At 34.4% G+C, this 24,908-nt stretch overlaps 1 protein-coding gene across 3 annotated transcripts in view; it reads left to right on the top strand.

Moving 5' to 3' along the window:
• Positions 1–24,908, top strand: part of GSK3B (glycogen synthase kinase 3 beta) — a 197,383-nt gene that overhangs the window by 149,847 nt on the left and 22,628 nt on the right. For 2 of the 3 annotated variants that reach the window (XM_060639879.3, XM_060639881.3), the window contains exons 8-10: positions 5,403–5,498; positions 14,178–14,216; positions 16,874–17,060. In XM_060639879.3, the coding sequence (XP_060495862.1) occupies positions 5,403–5,498; positions 14,178–14,216; positions 16,874–17,060 (322 nt within the window). The remainder of the gene's footprint in view (positions 1–5,402; positions 5,499–14,177; positions 14,217–16,873; positions 17,061–24,908) is intronic. The other variant, XM_060639880.3, reaches the window with a different exon arrangement.

Here is a 24,908-nt window from a genome sequence, read left to right as displayed (position 1 = left end):
ATTAGAATCTCTGTTTCCCCATCTAATGGCCTCAGTGAGTCATGATCATGTGGCCATAACATGGATAAGAAGTTCTCCATTGCTGCTTTGTGGTAACAGACTAGTTTATTTGGTTAATTGCTTTTAACTAACCAATAGTGAATAGATCAGTGATTCCACTTACTGGTTAGTAACTAGGTTCTTAGAAGTCACAAATACACATATTTTAAAAGTAAAGGACACATTTAAACTCTGACCATCAATTATAATTATAATTAAGAATCTTTTTTATATCATTATTTGCTAAAACATTATTTCTCAGTGTGATAACAGATTTTGCACATATATACACTCTGTATATTGAAAGAAGATTCGAAATACACAGAAAAATACTTATGTAAAAGTCATAAATATTGAACCGTAATTAATTCCAGTACACATATGCTGAGGTGTACTAATGTCTGCAGCTGACTTTGAAATGTATCAAAAAATAAGGTGAATTTATATATGTGTGGATAGATGGATGGAAGTGTGATGAACCAAACACAGTAAAATGTTAATCATAGAATCTGGGGAGTTGGTATAAAGGAAAAGGGTTTTCACTGAAAAAAATACATATAAAATTTTGGGCAAATGTTTAGATATGAGTGGCTCTGAGATAGGAATTTAAGGAGAAGATATAGGAGTGAAAACACACACAATATACCTTCTTGCTTTCACATTAAATAAATTATTAAAAGTTTGTATGTTAAGCAAACTTGTATATATGGCATGTTTCACAGCTGTTTTATTATGTATTTCACAGATTTACTTCACCTTAGGTTATAATAAAAAACACATAAGAATTATAACATTCACTTCAGGGAGGATGCTGTCTTTTCATTATAGTTTGTAACTGGAATTCTCTTGCTTAGCCCCTATTGGAAAGTTAACCAAATGGCTGATAAGTCCATGTGATCTCTGTCCATGCAGTCTGCATTTACTAATTGGACATCATTCAATTCTCATTTCTTTTGGCATTCTTACCAACTTGTAGGGAGTTAGGACTGTGTCTTGTGTTAACAAAGTACTGAATAAATAGAGGGGGACTGCACAGCAAATAGTGATTCAAATGTGGGCATTTTTCTTAAATGTCATTTCGTTTACTGTGAAATATATCATAATACAGAAATATATTAAAATGCATTCAGTGTAAAGCACAATAATAAAGTGAATATCATGTAATTATTACTCATATTAAGAATTAAAGGTTAGAGAGGGAGGGAGCCAAAACATAAGAGACTCTAAAACTGAGAACAAACTGAGGGTTGCTGGGGGGGAGGGGGGAGGGAAAGGAGGGTGGGTGATGGGTATTGAGAAGGGCACCTTTTGGGATGAGCACTGGGTGTTGTATGGAAACCAATTTGACAATAAATTTCATATTTTAAATAAATAAATAACATTTTTTAAAAAGGTTTTAAAAAAAACAATTAAAGGAATTATGTATGCCCCAATCTGGTTATAATCCCTCCTATATTTTCTCTGTTGAGTTTAATAATCCATACCTGATTTTTCTAACAAATATTCCCATGTTTTTTATTTTAGTTTTTATTTCCCATGTTTGTTTATTATATAGTTTTACAATTTTACTATATAAACTAAAATATACTTTGGTCTTGCCTGCTTTTAAACTTTATATAAGGCAGTCCTACTGTATGTATTCATTGATGAGTGAAAACACCACTTTGTGAGATTCTTCAGAAGGGATGTGTAGTTAATGTACCATTTTATGACTGTACCTCAATTTATTAATGCTACTTTGGGATTTTTGCTTTTGCCTGCAGTATTTTATTATTATGAACAATGTTGCTTTGGATATATAAAAAGTTTCTCTAGGTTAGAGGATATACCTTAAAATGGAATTAGTAAGTTGTAGCATCATTGAAGATATGCATTTTAAATACTCAGTTATTCATGTCATTGTTGTTGTTGTTGTTGTTTTCTTCCAGTAGTTAAAAGAATCCACTAGGGTTGCATTTGGGGAGCAGAATTATCGATTAGTTCACTCTCCCTTCTTTTTCACTCCTCTCCCTCTTTCCCAGTACATATACACACATACATAGACACACAGACGTGCACGCGCGGGCGCACACACACACACACACCCTTCATTGAGGGTCTAAAATAGGATATGAGTGTTTGCTTTATTACTTAAAAATAAAAACTGAGGGGCTCCTGGGTGGCTCAGTCGGTTGAGCATCCAACTTCAGCTCAGGTCATGATCTCACAGTTCATGAGTTTGGGCCCCACGTCAGGCTCTGTGCTGACAACTCAGAGCCTGGAGCCTACTTTGGATTCTTTGTGTCCCTTTCTCTCTGCCCCTCCCCCTCTTACATTCTGTCTCTCTCTCAAAAATAAATAAACATTTAAAAATAATAAAAATTAAGATTCCTTTTTAGCCTTCATATTTTAAGTGTGAATAGTTCCTTACTTACAATGTCTGATGTCTACAGCTACAAAAGCCAGTGATTTCCCTTCCCAATACTAAATAATACCTTGCTCCTGTCTGTAAAGTTGGACTTCTGCTACAAAAAGGAAGGGAGCTTAAATAACTGGAGATATGTTTCCAGTGCCCAAAAGTGAGCTTTCCACAGAGTGATGTGTTATAATTTAGATTATTTTTACACATCTTTTTTTATCCCCTCAATGACATCAGGGGTTTGCTCAGAAATTGTCTTTTAGGCAATTAAAAGTCATTTTATAGTTAACTAGATTCTTTTTTTACTTACATTGACAAATAATAGTATATAACTCTATAGCTCAGAATGTTCTACCTCTCTTACTTCAACTTTATATATTCTAATACTTAGTTTCTGAAAGATATAATTGACATATAATAATGTGCACATATTTAAAGTGCACAGTTTGGTAAGACGTATTCACATAAGAAACTACCACCATGAAATCAAGACAATGAACATATTCCTCACCCCCCATAATTCACTAGTACTCTTTGTAAGGCTTGTCTCCAGCCTTCACAATCATGGCTTTCCTTTCTGTCACTGGAGACAAAATTTTCTACATTTCTGTACAAATGAAATGATAACAGTAGGTACTGTCTCTGGTCTGGCTTATTTTACTCAGTATAAATTTTTTTAGATTCATCCATGTTCTTTTTCTTATTAGTGAATAGTATTCTATTGTATGGGTATACCCTCATTTGTTTATTTATTCATCTGTTGTGGACATTTGAGTTGTTGCTACTTTTTTGGTAGTTGCAAAAAAAGGTGCTATGCACATTTGTGTAAAAGTTTTTGTATGAACATATGCTTTCATTTCTCTTGGGTAAATACCTAGGAGTAGGAATGATGGATGTATGGTAAGTATATGTTTATGTCTTGAACATACTGCCAAAGTATTTTCTAAGGCGCCATACAATTTTACCTTTCCTCTAGCAATGGATGAGAATTTCAGTTGCTCTACATCCTCACCAGGACTTCGTTTACACAGGCAATCTTTTTTTTTTTTTTTTAACTTTAACCTTCTTAATAGGTATGTAGGTGGTATCTTACAGTTTTAACTAGCATTTCCTTGATAATAATGAGGTTGAGCATTTTTGCATGTGCTTATTTAGTTACTATCTGAGTATTCTTTGGTGAAGTGTCTGATTCTATCTTTTGCCCATTTTTATTGGGTTGCTTGTCATTTTGTTTTGAGTTTATAGGAGTCTTTTCTATAAACTAGATAGGAGTCCTTTGCAGAATGTATGTTTTGCAAATGCTTTCTTTCAGTCTGTAGCTTGCCTTTTTGTTTTCTTAAGAGTGTCTTTTGGGGGCGCCTGGGTGGCTCAGTCGGTTCAGCATCAGACTTCAGCTCAGGTCATGATCTCACTATTTGTAAGTTCAAGCCCCATGTCAGGCTCTGTGCTGGCAGCTTGGAGCCTGGAGCCTGGAGCCTGCTTCGGACTCTGTGTCTCCCTTTCTCTCTGCCCCTCCCCTGCTCGCACTCTGTGTCTCTCCCTCTCAAAAATAAATAAACATTAAAAAAAAAAAAAAAAAGAGTGTCCTTTGAAGAATAAAACTCTTAAAATTTTGATTAAGTTCTGGTTTTAATGAAGTCTAGAGAATTAGAACCAAAAAACAAACCAGAAAAACCCTGAAATTCTTACTTTGCCCTGATTATCTACTGGTTACCACCACAAATCCAGTACTTATTATTAAGTTCCACTCCTTCTTTGCCACTATTTTTGAATTACAAATGGCTGAATATTGTAACAAATTTGTTTTATACCAGGCTTTAGAATTATAAAGAAAAATATATATCATCTTTCTTCAAAGCACTCTCGTTTTTAGTAATTTATGTTTCTTCCTGTCATCTGTCTTGTGCAGTCAATTCCATAGACTTTCCTTTGTCCAGTGCATACTGCATCTCTAGAGGCAATGATGCATTCAGTATATTTTTATTTTGTATTATACTCTTTCCCATGCACAAATATGTAATTTCATTATAACAAGAAATCTCTTCTTCTTTGTATTCTCCATATGTCATAACATAGTTCCTTGGACACAGGAAACAATCACTAAATACTCACTGAATGGTATTACTGATGACTGTTTGAGTAAGTTCTCCTTATTAATTTATTGATAATAAAACCTGTGGGGCACCTGGGTAGCTCATTCCATTAAGTGTTTGACTCTTGACCTCATCTCAGGTCATGATTTCATGGTTCATGAGTTCGAGCCCCACGTCGGGATCTGCGCTGACAGAATGGAGCTGCTTGGAATTCTCTCTCCCCCCTCTCTCTGCCCCTACCCACTCGTTCTGTCTCTCTCTCTCTTTCTCTCTCTCTCAAAATAAATAAACTTAAAAAAATTAAAACCTTTGACTATACGAAATGAATAAAAGATCTCATTTCAAATGTCCATGGTTACAGTAGATGGTTTTTCTAGTTAGAACAAAGATGTTTGATTTTTACTTGAATGCTTTTGAGTGATCTTTTTTTTTACAACCGTGGCTTCACATTATGATTATCTCATAGAAGTCTGTGTAGGGTAGTATAGCATTAGGATCCATAGCCAGTTAAAAATTAAAAGTCTTGGAGTGTCTGGGTGGCTCAGTCAGTTAAGTGTCAGGCTCTTCTGACTTCAGCTCAGGTCACGATCTCACCCCCATGTTGGGCTCTGCGCTCACAGCATAGAGCCTGCTTGGGATTCACTCTTTCCCTCTCTCTCTGCCCCTACCCCACTTGCACGTGTGCTCTTTCTCTCTCTCTCAAAAATAAACTTAAAAAAAAAAAAAAAGTCTCGTGCAAAGTCTGCTCTAACGAGTTTTGTATTTCATAACTTTGGAATTCCTTTTTCCAATGAAACCAATATGCTAAAACATAAAGACAATATTTGTAAGTATATAGAAAAATATGGCAATAACTTGCTTTCTTTATCTAGGTCCTGGGGACACCAACAAGGGAGCAAATTAGAGAAATGAACCCAAACTACACAGAATTCAAATTCCCTCAAATTAAGGCACATCCTTGGACTAAGGTGAGTCAAAAAGAGTTTTTTAAAAAGCACATTAACCAGTAGTTAACTTAAACTTGGGTTTCTCATTGTTCTTAAACTAAACTATTTTGATACTAGATAGCTGCCTGAGTACAAAGTATACAGCAGCTCTGCATCTAAATATAGTTGGGTAGTATCAGTGTGTCATTGACGGTATATAGTTTTGTCCCTACTGATTTCCTGTAGATGGTTTTCAGCCTGGGTTTTTGTTTGTAGGATAACGACAGTGTACCTATATCATCAAAATAAAGAATTTCACCAGGAGTAGTATCTTATATATAAATTTTGACTATGTAAAACTCAGAAGTTAATTTCTTTACACAATTAGAGATACTTTTTCAATATATAGCATATGAAAATGTATATTTCATATATTTTTAAAACTTACATAGACCTTATTATAGATTATACTGTCTTTTTTCTTTTATTTACTTTCTTGTTGGTGTTTTGGGAGAGAAATAAAAAGATTTGATCTCGCTTGGAGTGTACATTGAAAGTATTGGTATGTTAATGGGCTATCACTAGCCCTTGAATAGCCTCACCCCAACATTAAATGGAACCAATTCTAAGAGCATAGGTACTAATTTACCAGAAAATTGATTTTTTGCTTTGATACTTAATTGAAATAATTTTAAGAGAGATTTTACTTAAAAGTTTTTTCATTTCGGTGTAATTTGTGAGATTAGAGCAGAGGAAAAAAATCTCAATCAGGGTTTATTGCTAGAGTGAATCTCTAGTGTCCTTATTTTATAGATTCAGAAACTCTGGCCAAAGATACCAAGTGACTTATTCAGGATTACATAGGTGGCCATGACAAAGCCAGGATTAAACTTCTACTTTCTGTGTGTGTGTGTGTGTGTGTGTGTGTGTGTGTGTGTGCGCGCGCGCGCGCGCGCGCAATGCCAGACTTATTTAGAGTTATGTAACATGTACCTCTTCTTGTCTTTATGTATATTTCATTATATATTTTTGTGAGTTAGAAATGTTCAACTCTTTTATGGTTCAAGCAGAGATTTTCTGTACTTAAAAATGTAGATGTAACATTTTGTTTTGAGCATTGATAGGTTCATTTAGTTAGTTATGTATCTTTTATGATAAGAGGTGAAATAATTTAGGGCTATAGATGAAATAATTTATATTCCCAGATTCAAAGTATGTTTCTTTCTGTAAATTGTATTATGGTTCTTGTTACTTTTCCTTCAAGTTCTCAGAATCTTATTATCTCTCTTCACTGCAGAAGATCCTTTTGTCACTAATTACTTGTTTAGAATCGGAGATCTTGGTGTTTTAGTGCCAGAATTCTAGGTTAGCTTTTACTGGCCATGATGTTGCCTTCCCCACCACACCTTTTAAAATTTATAATAAACACTAAATATTCTGAGATAAACCATTCTTTGATCTTTACGCTTAAAGTTTATTTTGAACTGGGTCAGAAGATACTTAGGGTCTCTCACCTGGGTCTAAACTCAGAGATTCCTAGGTGACCTTTTGGGATTTAAAGTTTGAGTTGTAGTTTGAATTCAGTGAAGTTTTATAAGTTAAAGTATAAGTGACTTGTAGTATACTATGATTTCAACCATGTTAAAGAAAAACAAAAAATAAAGAGAATTCTATATATTGAATAAATACAGGGAAATACTCCCAAAATGCTAATGTTTGAGTGAGATGAGTGTAGGTGATTTTATTTTCTTTGTTCTGCATTTCCACACTTTCATTAATAAGCGTGTCATTTTTATGAAGAAAGAAAAATAAAGCTCTTTTTGGTATAACCTAAGTATTCCTTACATGCTACCCTTAATATAGAGTATCTATCTAACCAACATGATGCTGAAATTGAGGTCATGAAATTTACTTTAACAGTTTCTATCCTTTTTTTTTTTTTTTTTTTTTTTTTTACATCAAGACTGCTGCCAGTATTAGTGTGTGTCATATTCTGCATTTTTTCCCCCAGGATATATCTTTTGAAGTATTAGCTAAGATGGAACGTGAGGTGAGGAATGGTTGTTTATAATTAAAATGCAGCCTGCATAAGATTTGTGGTCAATATGTATACTTTACATCTTCCTCTACTTATGTGGACTCCTCATGTTTTATATCTTACAATAATGCTCTTCAAACTTGAATAATCTATATAAAGCCCTTTTGTTTGTTTGTCTTCTTTAGGCTTCCATTCCTATATACCATGTGTAGAATGATGACTCACTTCTCCCACCTATTTTGTGTGTTCAAACTACTGTGAACTCTTCATTCATATAGTGTGCCTTGGCATAATTTGATTTTCACTTAGTACAAATGCATTTATTATGTAATAAGTACACTTACGTTAATTTCTCATTAGCGCACATAACTAGGTTGATGTTATTGGTTGTAAACACAAAACCAAATTCAGACACAGAAATTCCATGACACTATTCTGTCATCTGGATGAATCTAGATGATCCAAAATATGCTTATGTTGATTTTTAAAATAGGTTATTATCAAAATGAAAACACAAAATTTTAAATTTCTGGCAGGAAGTGAGTCCCCTGTCTTCTCTGTTATGATAGTAAGCACCAGCCTCAGAAGTACTGTCTTATGCTAGGCTGCCAGTGAAGTTATTTTTTAAGAAACGTATAATGTTCTCTAAAGAGAAGAGCTTCTTGCCCTTTGAGGGCAGGTAACAAAGTCTGGAAACAAAAGCTGCTTTGCCTTTATTTTGGTCTTCTGATAGAACCTACATTAGGTCCATTTCCTAAAACTGTGAGCATGTGAACCCTGCTTTTCTGTGCTGCAGTATAGTACAGCTATATCCCCAAATACTGGAAGCTGGTGTGTTCAAAAATGTAGGCAGACAGAAAGATCAAGAAAGAAATGTCTTTTAAGGGGTGCCTGGGTGGCTCAGTTGGTTAAGTGTCCGACTTCAGCTCAGGTCACGATCTCACGGTCCATGAGTTCAAGCCCTGCGTGGGACTCTGGGCTGATGGCTCAGAGCCTGGAGCCTGCTTCCAATTCTGTGTCTCCCTCTCTCTCTGCCCCTCCCCTGTTCATGCTCTGTCTCTCTCTGTCTCAAAAATAAATAAACGTTAAAAAAAAATTTCAAAAAGAAAAAAAAAAGAAATGTCTTTTATGCAAACATTGAAGTGAAGGGATTTAGATGTGTAGGAAAAATAGCAAACAGAAGAACTGGACAATAAGATGTTTCTAGTATGGTTTAGGGCAGGAATCTTGAGAATTTAGAAATCCAATAAGTTGCCCTTGAGTATTACTTAATAGCCAGAGCAATCTAATTCATTGATTTAAAGTTTAAGTAGGAAAGAAAATGCTAATGTTTTGAAACAGGGACCATTACTGAGTGGGGATAAGAGGATAAAAACCTCCTGCATTGCTGTATACTGTAAACTTCAAAGAATAAAAAGCCAGATGGAAAGGAAAACAAGTGATGCAAAGAAAGTTTGAGAATTAAAAAGAGATGGAAATTGGCTGGCAGAAGAGGAAGCTTAAATTCTGCACTTAGTATACCGAGGTATGGTTAAATGACAGTCTATTAGGTATGAAGTGAGGATCTAGTTTGAACATCACTCCTACTCTTTGTGCCTGGAGTTTTTTCTTTTGCAAGATACCAATTAGCTATTGTCTTTTCTAGGATTCTTTGGAAAATAGTAATATGCATAAAAAGGATTATTTTATTTTAGTTCTAAAGTAATATAAAGATCCTGCCTCCAATATAGTTCTATGATTTGTCCTCTCTGTCCTGCCCGGAGTTTAGTTTTGGCCATCATCGTATCATAGAATTGTTAAAACAGCCTCCTAACCAGTTTCCCTCCTTCAGTTTCGCATCTTTTTTTTTTGTTTTTTAATGTTAGTTTATTTTGCGAGAGCACATATGTGTCGAGAGAGAGAGAGAGAGAGAGAGAGAGAGAGAAAGAGAGAGAGAATCCCAAGCAGGCTCCACACTATCAGCGTGGAGCCTGACACAGGGCTTGATCATGCAGAGCTTGGTCTCACAAACCATGATGTCGTGACCTGAACCAAAATCAAGAGTGGGACACTTAACCTACTGAGCCACCCAGGTGGCTCAAAGTTTTCTTAAAAGTATATGTAATACTGTCACTCCTATTTAGAAATCTTCTCTGATTACTCATTGCTTTTAGGAAAATATGACATACATATAAAGACAAGGTGATGATTATGTCCCACTTTTTGCTTGTCTAGTTTAGTTATTAATTGAATGTCCCTTCACTCTCAAAAGTGTCCCATTTTGGATAATAGATTATACAGTCATTCTGTTCCTTATTGTTTCTCTTTTTCCCCAGAAAAGCAAGAAGTTTATTCTTGTTCTGTCCCTGACCTTTCTAACCTCTAATTTTCCCCCAGAGAAGTGATTTATATTTCTCTTTTATTAGCGTCTTTTCACACTTGGAAGGATCTTCTTCTTCCCTGCTTACCACATCTTAATCTTTTGTCAAGACTCAAATCTTAACTTCTCCCATGAAATATTTTCTAATTTTCTGAGCTCTCCATGATTAATTCCCACCATATAACTCTTATAGTACCTTTCAAGTTACGCCGTATGTCTTGTAGCAGTTCCTAATTTCTTTTTCATAATGGTAATAATAAGATGGATATCCGTTACTTTAAAATGTTTGTTGCTAAGTCTTTGGAACACGTAGTAAGTTTAATAGTTAAGTGTCTGTAGGATATATGGGGCCATAGATTATTGGTTAAGTATCACAGAAAGCAGTATCCACAAGTCAGTCCTTACATACTCAATTTCTTAGAACACTGTCCACATACTTGAAAATGAATAAATGTACTATTTACAACTAGCTATGAGTAAGCAGAAAATTGGGTTCGAGGTCGTTTCAGCTGTTAAAGGTACCAGACTAGATAGGACATGGTACATTTTTTATTCTCTATGTTTAAAACTAAACACAAAACCTTACTGTACTTTTTTTTTTCCTACCGTACTTATTTTTTTAAGACTTTATAATTTTACCTTTTTTTTCTGAGCTTTTCAGTACAATATTTTTCACTTGGTAAACTTAGCTGTTTCAACTATAGTTTAACACATTTACAGTTTTAAAAAATGCCTTCAGAGGGGTCGAGAGAGCACAAAACAAAATTTGTTGTCAGACTTCTTTTTTTGCAGGCAAGCTTATCAACCTTTTCTGGTTTTGCTCACATGTATTCCAGAAAGCCTAAAACAATGGTGGGATTTCTACTAGTTCCTAAGATTGCACCTGTCTGTTTTGTTCTGTTGCTTAGGTAAATTAGTTTTATATTATTACTTAACATCTGCCCTGAACATTCTACTAATCCATTATCACTTGTCTCAAAAATACACTGTTTTCTACTGAATTTTCTACCTACATCTACATTAGTGCTAGAATAATCACTTCTTCTCTAACATTTATTTTCCCATGTGCGTAGACTTCCTCACTTTTCTAGTTATACTGGCTATGCTCCCATTTCTTTGCTGAAAACTATGCACTTTAAAATCTAGCCCCTAGGGTGGCTAATCCCTATGTAAGATGGATAATATAAACAAGAAAGAATACTAAGGCATAAGTTTTGAGATCACTTGTGGGGAGCAAAGGGATAGGGTTGGAGGCAAATTAAAAAAGAAAGCAAAAATCTACTTTTAATATATCATTTTTTCCTTAAAACACCTATCTCCTATGTACCCAGCACTGTGCTGGATACCATAAAGTATGAAAAAGAAGTAAAATATATAGCCCTTGTTTTTGAAAAGCTTACAGGTGATATAAATGACTCAGTTGAAGCAAATATTGAATAACATATAACCAGATACTTGATTGTGTGCTGTAGGTGTTCAGAGGTGTTTCACATGCTGTATAGGTATAAGGCAGATCTCCAGTGAGGGAGGTAGAGGAAAAAAGGAAGCCTTCTTAAAGGTGATAGAAGAAAAAGGTGGGGTGGGCTGTTGAAGGAGGATTTTGATTTGATTACATGTTGGTAAGGTCAGGAATTGTTGTAGCCTAGGGGACTGTCCCTTAAGATGAGGAGGTATGGATAAAAAGAAAATATTCCTATATTCCTAGGAAGGTCAGTCTAACTACAGTAACTATTTTGTGAACAATGAGAGATTAAATTGAGTAAGTGGACATTTGGTAAATCATACTTCTGGGTAAGCCTGCAGTACTATTTTATCAGTGAGTGATGTTAGAGGGAGAAATTAACTAAATGCTGATGTCAACACATATAATAATTTCTTACTGTAGTAGAGCTCAGGAAAACTCAATAAGCCTTTTAATTAGTACAGATGAAATTTATTGAATGCTGTCTCTGTTGTGGCTAAGGAAAGGATGTTTGTGCTTCTTATGAATGATGTACCACATGTGAACTCTTTAGTAGACTTAAGTTTTTTTCGTAGCTACTTAACCTGGTTAATTAACATAACTCTTCAACAAATCTATGGCATCGTCTCACTTTTAATCCTATATTTAGGTTTACAAATTGCAAATAATTTTAGATGATAAATAGACTGCTTGAGAGGCAGTATTGGGGTTGCTCTTTAGGAGTGTTCATGGTTTATCAGTCTTCAACATTGGGTGCTTGTGTATTTTGTGTATAACCAGAGAACAGCGTCTATGTTGTACATTTATCACAATGAAATCTAGGAAAGAATAGATGTTCGGAACAGGCACAGCACTTGTTCTGTGTTCTACTTAGATTAATTATCTTTGCCTTAGGCATTTTTACATTGCTCTGGTTGGCTGTTTAATATAGTAGAATTGCTGAGAGCTGATGCTATGAGAATCAATCATAGGCCTTGATATTTGTTTATAAATGGTAATTTTAAAAGGCTTAAGATTCAGTCATAACAGTTAGCTCCAGGTTGAAATTTGGTATTTGATGGCAAAAGTTTCTGTCTAGGACATGTAAGGAGAAAATTGCCTCTGTCATTTTTGAGTTATCCAAATGCAAATTTATTTTGAATAATTCTTCATTTAAGGACTCATTTGCATTTGTTCAATACCATAGAGACTTTCTTTTTGAAAAAATGAATTTTTTCTGTTAGTTTCTTCTGTGGACTAGTATTTGTGGTGAGAGTTTGCTTCAATTTAAGAAAATGAGTTGCTGCACAGGTGAGGTAGTATTTGAATCACTTAAAAGTTCATGTCAGTGTTTTAGTTCTTTTCAATTTTTCCTTTCTGTTTTCTTTCTTTTGTTTATTTATTTATTTTTTGCTTTGTTCTGTTTTATTTTATTTATTTACTTTTGTTTTTAGTTTTTACAGGGGGTGTTTTGGGCTCTTCATGGCCTTGCTAACATACTTGGCTGGCCATATTTAGTCTGCGCACTAATCGTTAGTTGGCCCAATTGAGTCTTACTTTGTGCTCTCATTTTTTTTAGTCTTGCTTTCTATCTTTGTCCAGCTGATTGTGTTTTAGTTCATGAGAGATTTTTATTCTGATGGGCCGGATTTTAATCCGTGTACTAAATTTTAGTCTGCAGACTAAAAGTAATCCGCGGATTATTTATTTTTGCAAAATATTAATTCCCCCACTGGAAACTATCCTAAAAGAATGTTAAATTCTCTTAGAATAGCCAAGGGAATTCACAGCTACTGGTGAGTTCTGCCATTTTTTATTCTCAATACCTAGACATAATAGATCCTACTACCTCCCTTGCATATTTGGCTCCGTTGTGCCTAGGTGTTGGTGTACATTACTATGCATGTCACCTATAACTGTGACTGTCCCTTAGTTGTATTGTTTATTGTATATATTTTTTGTTTAGCTTTTGGTGGGTGAATTGGGCATATTTGCACTTGGAACTGTGTTGAATTTGTAGTGCTCAAAGATGTAGCATTTTTTTTTCAGTGAGTTTTTCCAAAAAGGAAAGAATGTTCTATATTTATTTTTACTAAGTAATGGGTGCAAGGGTATGAGGGGGCAAAGCCCACAATAGAGAAAGTAAGTTTATACCCGCACTCCTGAGGTGATATGTCAATTTCCTGAAGAATCCTAAAATAATGAGAATGTCAGCAAATATCTTTTAGCAGGGAAGTCAATCCAAAATGGAGAATAATCCGCGGTGGCCTGATCCTTCTTAGCTCACACAAATTGAAAATATCTGGCTTGAAATCTATAGTAATATAAATTAAATATATTTATTACTTTCTTCCATCACTAATAATTAAGCAAAAAAATGTTTATACTGTCTAACTGGAATAAATTAATAGATAAAAATTAGCATATTGGGAACTGATATCTTTAAAAGCAGGCTAATATGCCCCATCCCAGTCATGTCAATGGACGATGAATCCAGGTCGTAGAAGACCAAACACTTTACTTTGGGAAGTTTACTTCTAGATTTCATTTTGATTTTAACTTTTTTTGGTTTTGTATTTTTTTAATAAACGCACTGGCATTGGAACATAATAAATTAAAATTAAAATGTTTCTTTATTGTGCCTCACCATTGCGCAATCAAAAATTTTTTTGCATACACTGTGGTGAAATAATTTTTAAAACTTGGACTTGCTACTGTGGAGACTGATGTTTAAAGTTTATAACTGTATAAACATTTTCTATGTCCCCCCCCCCCCAACACCATGGATTTCTTATAACACTGGATATATTTTTCCTTGCTGGACTATTCTCTTTTGGATTGACTTCCCCTGTTTGGATTATTTCACTGCATTATCATCTTTAGGATTCGTCAGGAACAGGACATTTCACCTCAGGAGTGCGGGTATGTACTTAATTTTTTTTTCCCAAAATTTCAGGGCAGGTCTATAAAACTAGGGGGAAAACTTTTTTTAGAAAGGCAAAACCGTTATTCATTCTGGAAATGTAAAAGTAAAAACAGCATAGGTAGCTAGCTGTGATTTCTTCTTCATTCACTATGTGGCAATACAGGTTTTACTTATCATATATTTAGGTTGTCAGTCTCCTGAGTGATTTATTGACATCTAGACTAAAGTTTAGGAATTGTGGGGTTTAAAAATTACTTTTACAAGAATAAATATGAACAACGGTACGCAGCAATAAAGGTTATGAATCTTAAACAATTTAAATGAGTACAGCAGCAGAAGCTTTGTTATTAGCCAGATTTCAGTAGTTACTGGCTTCCTTTTCTTTAGACACAAAGATAATTCAGAAGAGCTGTTTTCTAGTTTGGCCTCTAATTTTTTGAAGTTGTATGCTACCACACCCTATATTATGGTCACAAATCTGAACTTTGGGAGACACTGGTTTTGACTCCTCATAATTTCCCACTTAACCTTTATCCATAGAATACTGGTCTTATCAGGAATCTCTCAAAGGGTATAACAAAAATAACAGATACTTTTTTAAAGGCAGCTTAAGTCTTGATTTTAATGTAGGCTCTTAGAATGAATTCTTCTTTATTGTTTTTAACTCTGTTTTTCCATGAGTTAGGATTTCCTGGCAAAATAAGCTAATACCTATCTTAGTACCAACCTGGATGTTCATTTGTAGCCAGTAAGATACTAAAAGGATGTGGATGACTTTTTTTTTTTTTTTTTTTAAATAATCAGAGATAAGGTTACAGTACTGGTTTATTAGTACCTTTAACACAAAATCTTCATTAATATAACATGAAATTTTTCATTAAAGTACACTCACTGTCCAGCTACCCTACATTTGAATGTTAGCAGGAGACACTTATTTCTACTTTTAGTGGTACTTTTAATTCTACTTATGTGCTCCCATATTGGTGCAAAAGCGTTTTTCCTTAGACTAGCTAGCAAAATAAATCCATGTGCTGTGAAATAAATGCAGACAGCCCTCAGGGATAAAACTTCTCAGTAATACTTGATATTTTTATGAAAGGTTTTCTGAGTTTTCCCACTGATTATTTTCTTTTACATTCTGAATTTGAAAATGAACCTGGCTAGAAAGCAAGAGAGGGAAAAATTTCTTAAAATAGTGGAAGATCTGAACGTTTCAAATAATATAATACTTTGAAGATTTCCTTGACTGAGGCAACTCAGATCACTCGAAAGAATAAAGATAAAGCAGTTTTTGACTGTACAGAGGGTTTTCTAATATGGTCAAATGAATAATTAAGGCCTTTAACGTCCTGAAATGAATTCCTACTCAAGCCAATTTCTCAATTTCCATGGAAAATATCTTTATTAGCAATAAACTTTGTGTAAAAACAAAAGAAAAAAAGGTTTTCACTGTAGAAAGTACTCTTACAAGTAGTCTCTTGAAAAGTAATGAGCTCTATAGTAGTAACTAGTTCTCCTACCTCCAGTCTAAGTGAACGGCCAGATGTTACATGAGCTGCTCTCATCAGGAAACCTTACTCCCAGGGTCCTCCATGCCTCATCACAATCTACATGTCCTTCCTGCACTGTTTCCCTCCATTTATACTTTTCTGCCTCTCTTTATATGTCTGTCTGCTGCCACTACGACACCCTCTGTTATCCTGTGTTCTTCCTATCAAGGGGTATACGTTTCATTTTTCTTTTGTTTCAAAGGCTTTCTGTTCATCTGTTTATATTTGTTTCTGTTTTTCTCCTTTCTGTTTTTATTCTTCAACTCTCCATAATTTAGAACAGAGTTATTTTCATAGTTTTATGTATTGATTAAGCATTTCAAGACATAGATGTGGAAGGCGTTCTGTTCTTTTAAGCAAACTAGTTCATATGCATTTTGCTTTAATATAGCCTTCAGTTGACTTTTTCTGTGAATTAATGGCTCTTAATGAAAAGTACATTTCGTTCTCCCTAATTAAAACCCTAGAATATTCATTCAAATGAGGGTAATCTGGCCATGTTTGTGATAACAGCTACTCCTTGAGAAAAGCCTTGGACAGTTTGTCAAATTCTGGGTATTCAAGAATTTTTTTCAAATAAGGTAGACTCTTATATTAAAGAGTTAATACCAAGTCACTGGCATTTGTAGATCTAAAGTAAATAGCTTTTCTCTTTTAAAAGATCTTGATTACCAAATTTGAGTAGGGCTGTCAATTATTCTGATATTCTGCTAAAAATCACACAAAAGAGGCAGCTTTTTATTTTACTGCCACAGTAGTCAAATCTTTTTTAAAAATTTTATATTTTTCTAGGTGTGCTTACCTCCAGAATCCAGTCTTTCTCTTGTGCCTGTATTTTGTGTGCATATTTAATTGTGCTGTAGATTTTTTTTCCTATTTCCCCTAGTTTTTTCTCTGAGCTTTTCTCATATAGTTTTTAATTAGCAGTTCACCCCAGTGTGGTGAAGCATATGCAGTTAACTCTTTTCATTCTAGAAGCTTCCTTTCACAAATGCAACCATGTTGTTGTACGTGGTGGGAATTAACTCAGTACTCAAAGGATAATTTGCTAAGATTCTTACACTGAAGCATTAATTGTTCTTTCCCTTTTTTTTGTGCTGTAGGTCTTCCGACCCCGGACTCCACCGGAGGCAATTGCACTGTGTAGCCGTCTGCTGGAGTATACACCAACTGCCCGATTGACACCACTGGAAGCTTGTGCACATTCATTTTTTGATGAACTAAGGGACCCAAATGTCAAACTACCAAATGGGCGAGACACACCTGCACTCTTCAACTTCACCACTCAAGGTAATTCCAAACACTTAGCTCTTTTTACCATTTCTGAGAAAACTACTTATGTGTGTGAAGTGACATTCTGTTAATTAAAATCTGTGTAGGACAAAAGTGGGCACATTAAGTACTTATGCAAGTAGGGAGCATTTTTTCTAACCACTTACTAGGCCACTACTTGTATGGTTTGGACAAAATAGTGGCAGATAAGATTTTTCCAGTAGACATAGCTGCTCTCATTTTTGGCAGATTATAATAAATCTTGGCACATGAGAAGTTATAGAGATTTCACTAATAAGACTAATGTACAATTTAACTTTCAGGTTTGTATTTGAAACTTAGAATGTTAGTATTTCTTGCTTCCCAAGGATTTATATCAAGTTTTTTAAACCTAGAAATAAATTGGTGGCTATATTTGTATAAAGTCAGATATAAACAGGGAAAACTGGAATTCTGTAACTCTTTCTTAGAACTTATATAAGGGATGTAGGTAGAGAGATTCTTATCCCTGCTGGGGCTTGGCACTATTGCTGCTGCTGAGAGAACATTGAGAGGAAAACAGAGTTTGTGAATCGGTGGTTTCTAAAAGACCCAGGGAAAGTCATTATTTCTTAACCACTTCTGTGTTCACTTTTCTCTCTGATTAAGACCTTAAGTGATTCATTTAATCAGCCATACTGCCTTTGATGCTGTGATTTTCTTCATAAACTGAACATTAAAAGTGTACAATTTCCTGTAGATAAAACATGCAATAAATATTCGATTATTAGTTTAGTCAAGCTAAAAATACACAAGGGAAATGGAGAGCTTTCTGTGACCAGGAAATATATATTTCCTTTATTCTAAGATGAATTCCCCTCCCACTCATATTTAAACTTGGAAGTGGAAAAATGCATTTTGCTTAAGCAGTAGATTTGGAAGACCTGAGTTGTTACTGAAATGGACTTGGGTGATTCCATTGATTATAATCTTAAGTGGTCAATAACATGTAACTATTAGCAGTGCTGATACAGTCTTAAACTGCATTCATAAAGGTAAAAGAAAAATATTCAGATATCCTGGGATTAATTCTGACTCTTTAGGGCTGATCAGAAATCATTTGGAATGTTGTTTTAGGTCCTGGCTATGCCATTTTAAGATGTTAATGAAAGACGGGTAGGGTATACAAAGGAACAGAACCGACAGTAGATCCTGGAAAAGTGAAAACTTAAACAATACCTCATAGATTATCTTCTAAAGAAAGGTGTTAGCCTATATTCTTTCTCCATGTTATAAAATTGGAAATAGTAGGTAGCAGAAAATTAGAGAATACTACATATTTGAGTTTATCATGCAGACCTCAGCCCCTGGCATAGATAGAGATTAATAAATAAAATTACTGATGAATCAGGGAATTTTTCAATTGTTTAACAGTGGAACAAGTGTTTTTCAAAATACTGATCTCAGTATGAGGAAGAAGCTGGATGATGTCCAATGTTCTCCAATTTGGCAGTAGGTTAGACTGGGAGACTCTTGGCCTCTTCTGGAGCAAAGGTTCTATATAATTCCATGTCACTAAGAAAACAAACTTTATTTTCAGTTCTTACTGTTCTGTTTTAATCAAGAGTAGTACATGTAGATTGAGGAAAATGTTGAAAATGCAAAAGAAGTATAGAGAAAATTAAAATCACAATCCTGAAATAATCACTTTTACCTTTCAAATTAATCACTGAAACATTTTCATAGTGTAGCTCTTTTCAGTCTTTTCTCTGATGCATACATATACTGATAATCTTTGAATATAAAGTGATACTCTATTTTCCCATTAAGATCACAAAAGGGTTTCTTTTGATTAACTCAAAAATATTTAAAATTACACATTATACAAAATTAATATTTATTCAGGCATTTCACTTTTTTACCTATCATTTCATGAAACAATTTTATTAATACTTTTTATAAATGCATCTTTTACATCTGTGTCTTTGTCATCAGTAGAGCTACTTTTTGAACTATCATAGATTTTTAGGTTATATCACCTAAATTTTTTGATATGAAGCATTTTTTGAATCTGTATGAGGCCACCACTGGAAATTCTACAGGTATCAAATTTCGTAAGTTTTTTTTTGTTGTTGTTGTTTTGTTTTGTTTGTTTTGTTTTGTACTGTAGGTGTCTGTTAATTAGCTGCACATATAACTATCTGCTGGGTTGCTTTTTAAAGTGTTCCCCAAAAGGCTCTGTATACAGTGACATCCAGCATTTGTTACTGTGGAATCTTGACATCAGAAACTATTATGTTAATGTTAACTTTATTTGTTTCTCTCTCTCTCTCTCTCTCTCTCTCTCTCTCTCTCTCTGTTTCTCTCTCTCTTTTTTTTAACCACTTTTGTCAGGTGAACTTAGTTTCCCAAACAAGCATTGATTGTGGTTTTATTCACACGAAGTATCTTCTCCAATGAGTACTTTGTTTCTCAATTACATGAATTAAGGAAGCCTTTTGTCAAGTAAGCAATTAAGTAGAACCCCAAACACACATGATATTTATAATGGACACATTTTGGAGAATAATTCTCCCTATATTCAGACATATTTTGTATAAACTCTTTAATACACCTGTATGTGTTGATCAAAACTGAGATACTTAAACATTTTATTTAATCAGATTTAAAAATCCAGGATTCCGTTTCATTGTTCATATATACGATTCTTTACTCACTAATAATTATTCATTATTACTAAAGAAAATAAAATTTTAAAACAACTAAATTTATTATTCTATGGAATCCTAAGTTTTTTTGAAAACTGAGGAAACATTTGTATAACATGAGCCATTTTAAAGTAAACAGTTCAGTGGCATTTAGTATATTCACAATGTTGTGCAACTACCACCTTGATCAAGTTCTAAAACATTTTCATTGCTCCTAAAGAAAACATACCCATTAAGTGGTCAGTCCCCATTAACTCCTCCTCCAACTCCTGGCAACCACCAATGTGCTTCCTGCTTCTGGACTTCACTATTTGGGATATTTTATATAAATGGAGTAATACATTATGTGACCTTTTGTATATGGCTTCTTTCACCTAGCATAATGTTTTCAAAGTTCATCCATGTTGTAGCATGTGTCAGTATTTTATTCCTTTTTATGGCTGAATAATATTCCACTGTAGTATGTCTTAATCAGTGTAGGCTGCTATAACAAAATACCAGAGACTGTGTGGCTTAAACAGCAAACATTTATTTCTCAGAGTTCTGGAGGCTGGGAAATTCAAGATCAAGGTGCTAGTAGATTTGGTGTCTGATGAAGACATAGTTTGTGATTTGCAGATGGCTACCTTCTTACTGTATCCTCGTATGGTAGAAAGAGATTACGTCTCTTGTGTCTCTTCTTATAAGGCCACTAATCCCATTCATGGGGGTTCTCCCCTTATGACCTAATTACCTCTCAAAGGCTCCATTTCCAAACACTATTACGTTGGGGAGTAGGGCTTCAGCATATGACTTTTAGGGACACAAACAATCAATACACAGTGTATGGATACACCACATTTTGTTTATCCATCATCTGTTGGATATTTGGCTTGTTTCTACCTTCTGGCTATTATGAATAGTGCTGCTATGACCATTTGTTTACAGATATTTATTTGAATACTGTTTTTAATTCTTTTGGGTATTGCTGAGTCATGTGGTAATTCTATGTTTAACTTTTTGAGGAACTGCCAAACTATTTTCCATGGTGGTTTGCACGTTTTATATTCCCACCAGCAGTTTACAACAGTTCCAGTTTCTCTACATCCTCCCCAATACTTATGTTCCTTTTTTTTTTTTTTAATAGCCATCCTAGTGGATGTGAAGTGGTGTTTCATTGTGCATTGTGGTCCTAAATAAGTTTATTGCAATAATGAATCACAGCCTGGTAAATGCTATTTACCTATTCTCTAGTAAATTACATTCATAAGACAAACTGACATGAAAATAAATAGACTTAGATTTTAGAATATGGTTTTGAAAATATTGGACTTTTGTGAATGGACAGTTTTTCATATTAATCAGATTTATTTAATTATTTGTTTAATAATTAAATATTTAATTAATTGTTAATTAAAGAATTATTTAATTATTTAATAGAGTCAGCTAACTTTAATGTCCTTAGAAGCCTCCAAAGTTTTTATTAACTTCAGCTTTGACATACGCGTTTTAAAGTAAAGAAAAGGCTCAACTTGAAGAAGAATAAATAATTTAGCTCAAACTTTATTTATACATATCTGTTATTTACAAGCTTTTTAAAAGGAGTGAAGATTGTTTTATTTTGGTATTTCAAATTGTTATATTTGCCCAGAATATCAGATATAATTATGGCTCTATGTATGTCTGAATATATATAATATGTCTTTGGGGATTTAAAGAGTGTGTGTGTATTTGGTGTGTATAGAGTATATGCAATCTCTACGGCGCTGTGACTCTGATTCTGTGCATATTAGTGAAAAGGATATGCAGGAGTCTTTGTATCTGTTCACATGAAATGTGTAGATATGTTCTTGAAATCCTTTTCCATAAAACTAAATGTGTTAAATTGAGAGTGCCATCATTTTGAGAGATGGCCCTTCCTTTTTAAGCATTAAAATGCCCTATCTTAACAGCCATTCTGAAATTGGGCTGTCATCACTGGTAGTACTTTCTCCTTTTCCTTCTAGATCACTGTTACACTCAGAGTGTTTCTGCCCAGGGAAGAAGTGTTGTTTGATGTTGTTCTATTTGATCTTCTGTATTCTGATTTTGGATCAGTGTTTCCAAATGATGATCTTGTTTACCAAGGCAAAGATGTAACTGTTGTGCAGATGCAACTTTAAAGCACATATTAATAGCAATAAATGAACGACCAGAATAAAGCCGGGTAATACAAGAACTTGGAAAAGGAGAATCAATCCCCCAATTGGTTGTATAGCTAGAGAGGGTTCAGAGATAGGAAACACTGGGGTGGGAGGGTGTTAGTGAGGTTCTGCTATAGGCAGAATAAAACCCTCCTCCAGCCTCATACATTTTCAGTGAAGTCTGTACTAATTCCCCCAAGTGAAATAAAGATAACTCCTGATCTGCATGTAGTAGGTGCTTAATGAATGTTTGAGTGATACATGCCACTTTAAGTAAACACAATATTCATGTAACCAGTATTTATTGGACTTTTCTAGTGTGCCTTCTAGTTGCTGTTAGTGTTGTTTTAACTAGTAAACCTGCCATATGAATAGAACTATGAAGATTAAACACTTGAGTAAAATACAGGGCTGTATTAAAGTAAAGCTTAACAATAAAGCTAACTGCAATTTGATATTTGTTACTGTGCCACAAGTAACTAGCAATAAATGATCACTAGTATTACTCATAATTAAAACAAGCATTTCTGTGATCAGCTAGAGGAGGAAGAAGAGGAATGAACAAGGGACAGAAAACTTGGAGATCCTTTTGACCTTCTGGATTCACAAAACAGATTATCAGACATCTCATTTTTCTGGCACTGGGGCCTCAGTGCTCTGGGACCCCCTGAATGATACTATCTTCATCTAGATGTTGGAAACCTGAAGAGACCTTTGGCACACCCTCTTTCCTTCAGTCATTGGATCTCAAAGGTTGGACATAACTGAATCAGACCTCAGGAATTGGAATCAGGAAATTCCAACAGGGATCAGTATTTTCTTTTTCACCAATTCCTTGCCTATTCCATGGCTGGAATATATTGGGAAATTGGTTGCTTTGTATGTTTAAGTGAGTCTACAGTTAATCCCACTACACCTTCCCAATACCAAATTTTCTACCTAATTTGTATGAAATTTTACAAGGAAAGTTATTTTAGCAAGCATTGTCCTGGTTGGGGGTTTCATCACCAGATCTTTTAAAATACTAACATTTTGCTGGGTAGCTTCTAAAATATGTCACTGCTATAAATGTAGTATACTAAACACATTCAGACATTTTTTGGTGACTGGTACAAATTGTGATGCTCCCTCTTAGGCAGTTCCAAGGCAAAGTAGGCATGGATTTGTGTAGATATTATGTAGTCCTCATATTAAACATCATTAATATCACTAAGAAGCAGTAGTGAGCCTTCTAATTATTTTACTATTTGTCTGACCTTCTAAGAAGCTTAATTATTTATTTAATTTTAAGATTTTGTTAGAAACTTGGTCAGGGATTTTCTGGACACTTTGAAATTGTTAGGAGAAGAAAGGAGCAGTTATAATAGGGTTATTTGTTTATTAAAAAAAAAAAATCCATAGAAGCAGCATTAGGATTCAGTAATGTGTGTGATCAAGGTGTACATCCTAGCATTTGAATTCTTTCTCATGAAAAGTACACAGATGAAATGGGCATGCCATTGTGAAATTGTCTAAACCTTTTTGTGAGAGAAATACCACTTTACCTATAACAGACAACCACTGGCAATTTTCACATGTATATAGGAGGCCTGATATACACATGAAGACCTCGACCTAATTGCAGAAGAAAAAGCACGTCTGCCTCTTTCAGTGACTCCTTTCGACAGGTCTGCAGGTTGAGCTTCAGAACTAATGAAGAAGATTCCTCTCTACCTGATGAGTGATATTTTATTACATCACTGTTAGAGAAGGTCTGGTGAACAAAGGGATTGATTTCTTCCCTCTGGTTAGCACATTGATTGCTTCTCTCCAACTTATCCTCAGCTTTCACACTATACACAGTTTGAACAAACATATACACCCTACCCACCCACTGAGCCACTGTCCCCCCTACCCCCCAAAAAAAAACCTAGGAAAGTTTCTTATCTACTTATCACTGAATTTGGGATTCATATTTGGAAGAATAGAAACTTTAAGTTAAGGAATACTTAAGGTTTCGTCAACTAGATTTATGTTTTGTTTTAATATTTTAAAAGATTGCTTTATCAAGTAGTCAGGTATGTTTGAGTTTATTCAGTTTGCCCTTTCATGGGAATGTTTCTTCTTTCATTTGCATTATAAACAACAGTGCAGCAAAATTTAGTTAAATGAATTCAGTCAGCTTTTTAGTTGATGAATATCTATCTTGGCTTTATTAATTTTTTATTTTATTTTTATTTTTTAAAATTTACATCCAAATTAGCATATAGTGAAACAATGATTTCAGGAGTAGATTCCTTAATGCCCCTTACCCATTTAGCCCATCCCCCTCCCTCACAACCCCTCCGGCAACCCTCAGTTTGGTCTCCATATTTATGAGTCTCTTCTGTTTTGTCCCCCTTGCTGTTTTTATATTATTTTTGTTTTCCTTCCCTTATGTTCATCTGTTTCATCTCTTAAAGTCCTCATATGAGTGAAGTCGTATGATTTTTGTCTTTCTCTGACTAATTTCACTTAGCATGACACCCTCCAGTTCCATCCACGTCGTTGCAAATGGCAAGATTTCATTCTTTTTGATTGCCAAGTAATACTCTACTGTGTATACATATACCACATCTTCTTTATCCATTCATCCATCGATGGACATTTGGGCTCTTTCCATACTTTGGCTATTGTTGATAGTGCTGCTATAAACATGGGGGTGCATGTGTCCCTTGGTAATAGCACACCTGTATCTTGGATAATTGGATAAATGTATCTTGGGTTTATCGATACCTATTTTAAAATTCATTTTGCTTTTATTTAAATTGTCCATTAAAGTGTTTGGTTATGGAGCACATAATGATTGATACACCATCAAAAGATTCTTGATATTCCCTGATAAACTACTATATGGTTTTTTTGATGGATAGTTTCATGGTATCTGCAGTTGGTTAAAGAAACCTTTATCATCATTAACGTTTCCAAAGCCTTCTGAGCCTGTTGCTATGTTGTTTTCAACCATGTCTCTGAGATAACATGGTCTATCTTATTCATAC

This window comes from Panthera onca, chromosome C2 (assembly GCF_046562875.1).
Source record: "Panthera onca isolate mPanOnc1 chromosome C2, mPanOnc1 haplotype 2, whole genome shotgun sequence".
NCBI lineage: Eukaryota > Metazoa > Chordata > Mammalia > Carnivora > Felidae > Panthera > Panthera onca.
Note: the sequence above shows the minus strand (reverse complement) of the source record. Positions and strands in the feature narration are given on the sequence as shown.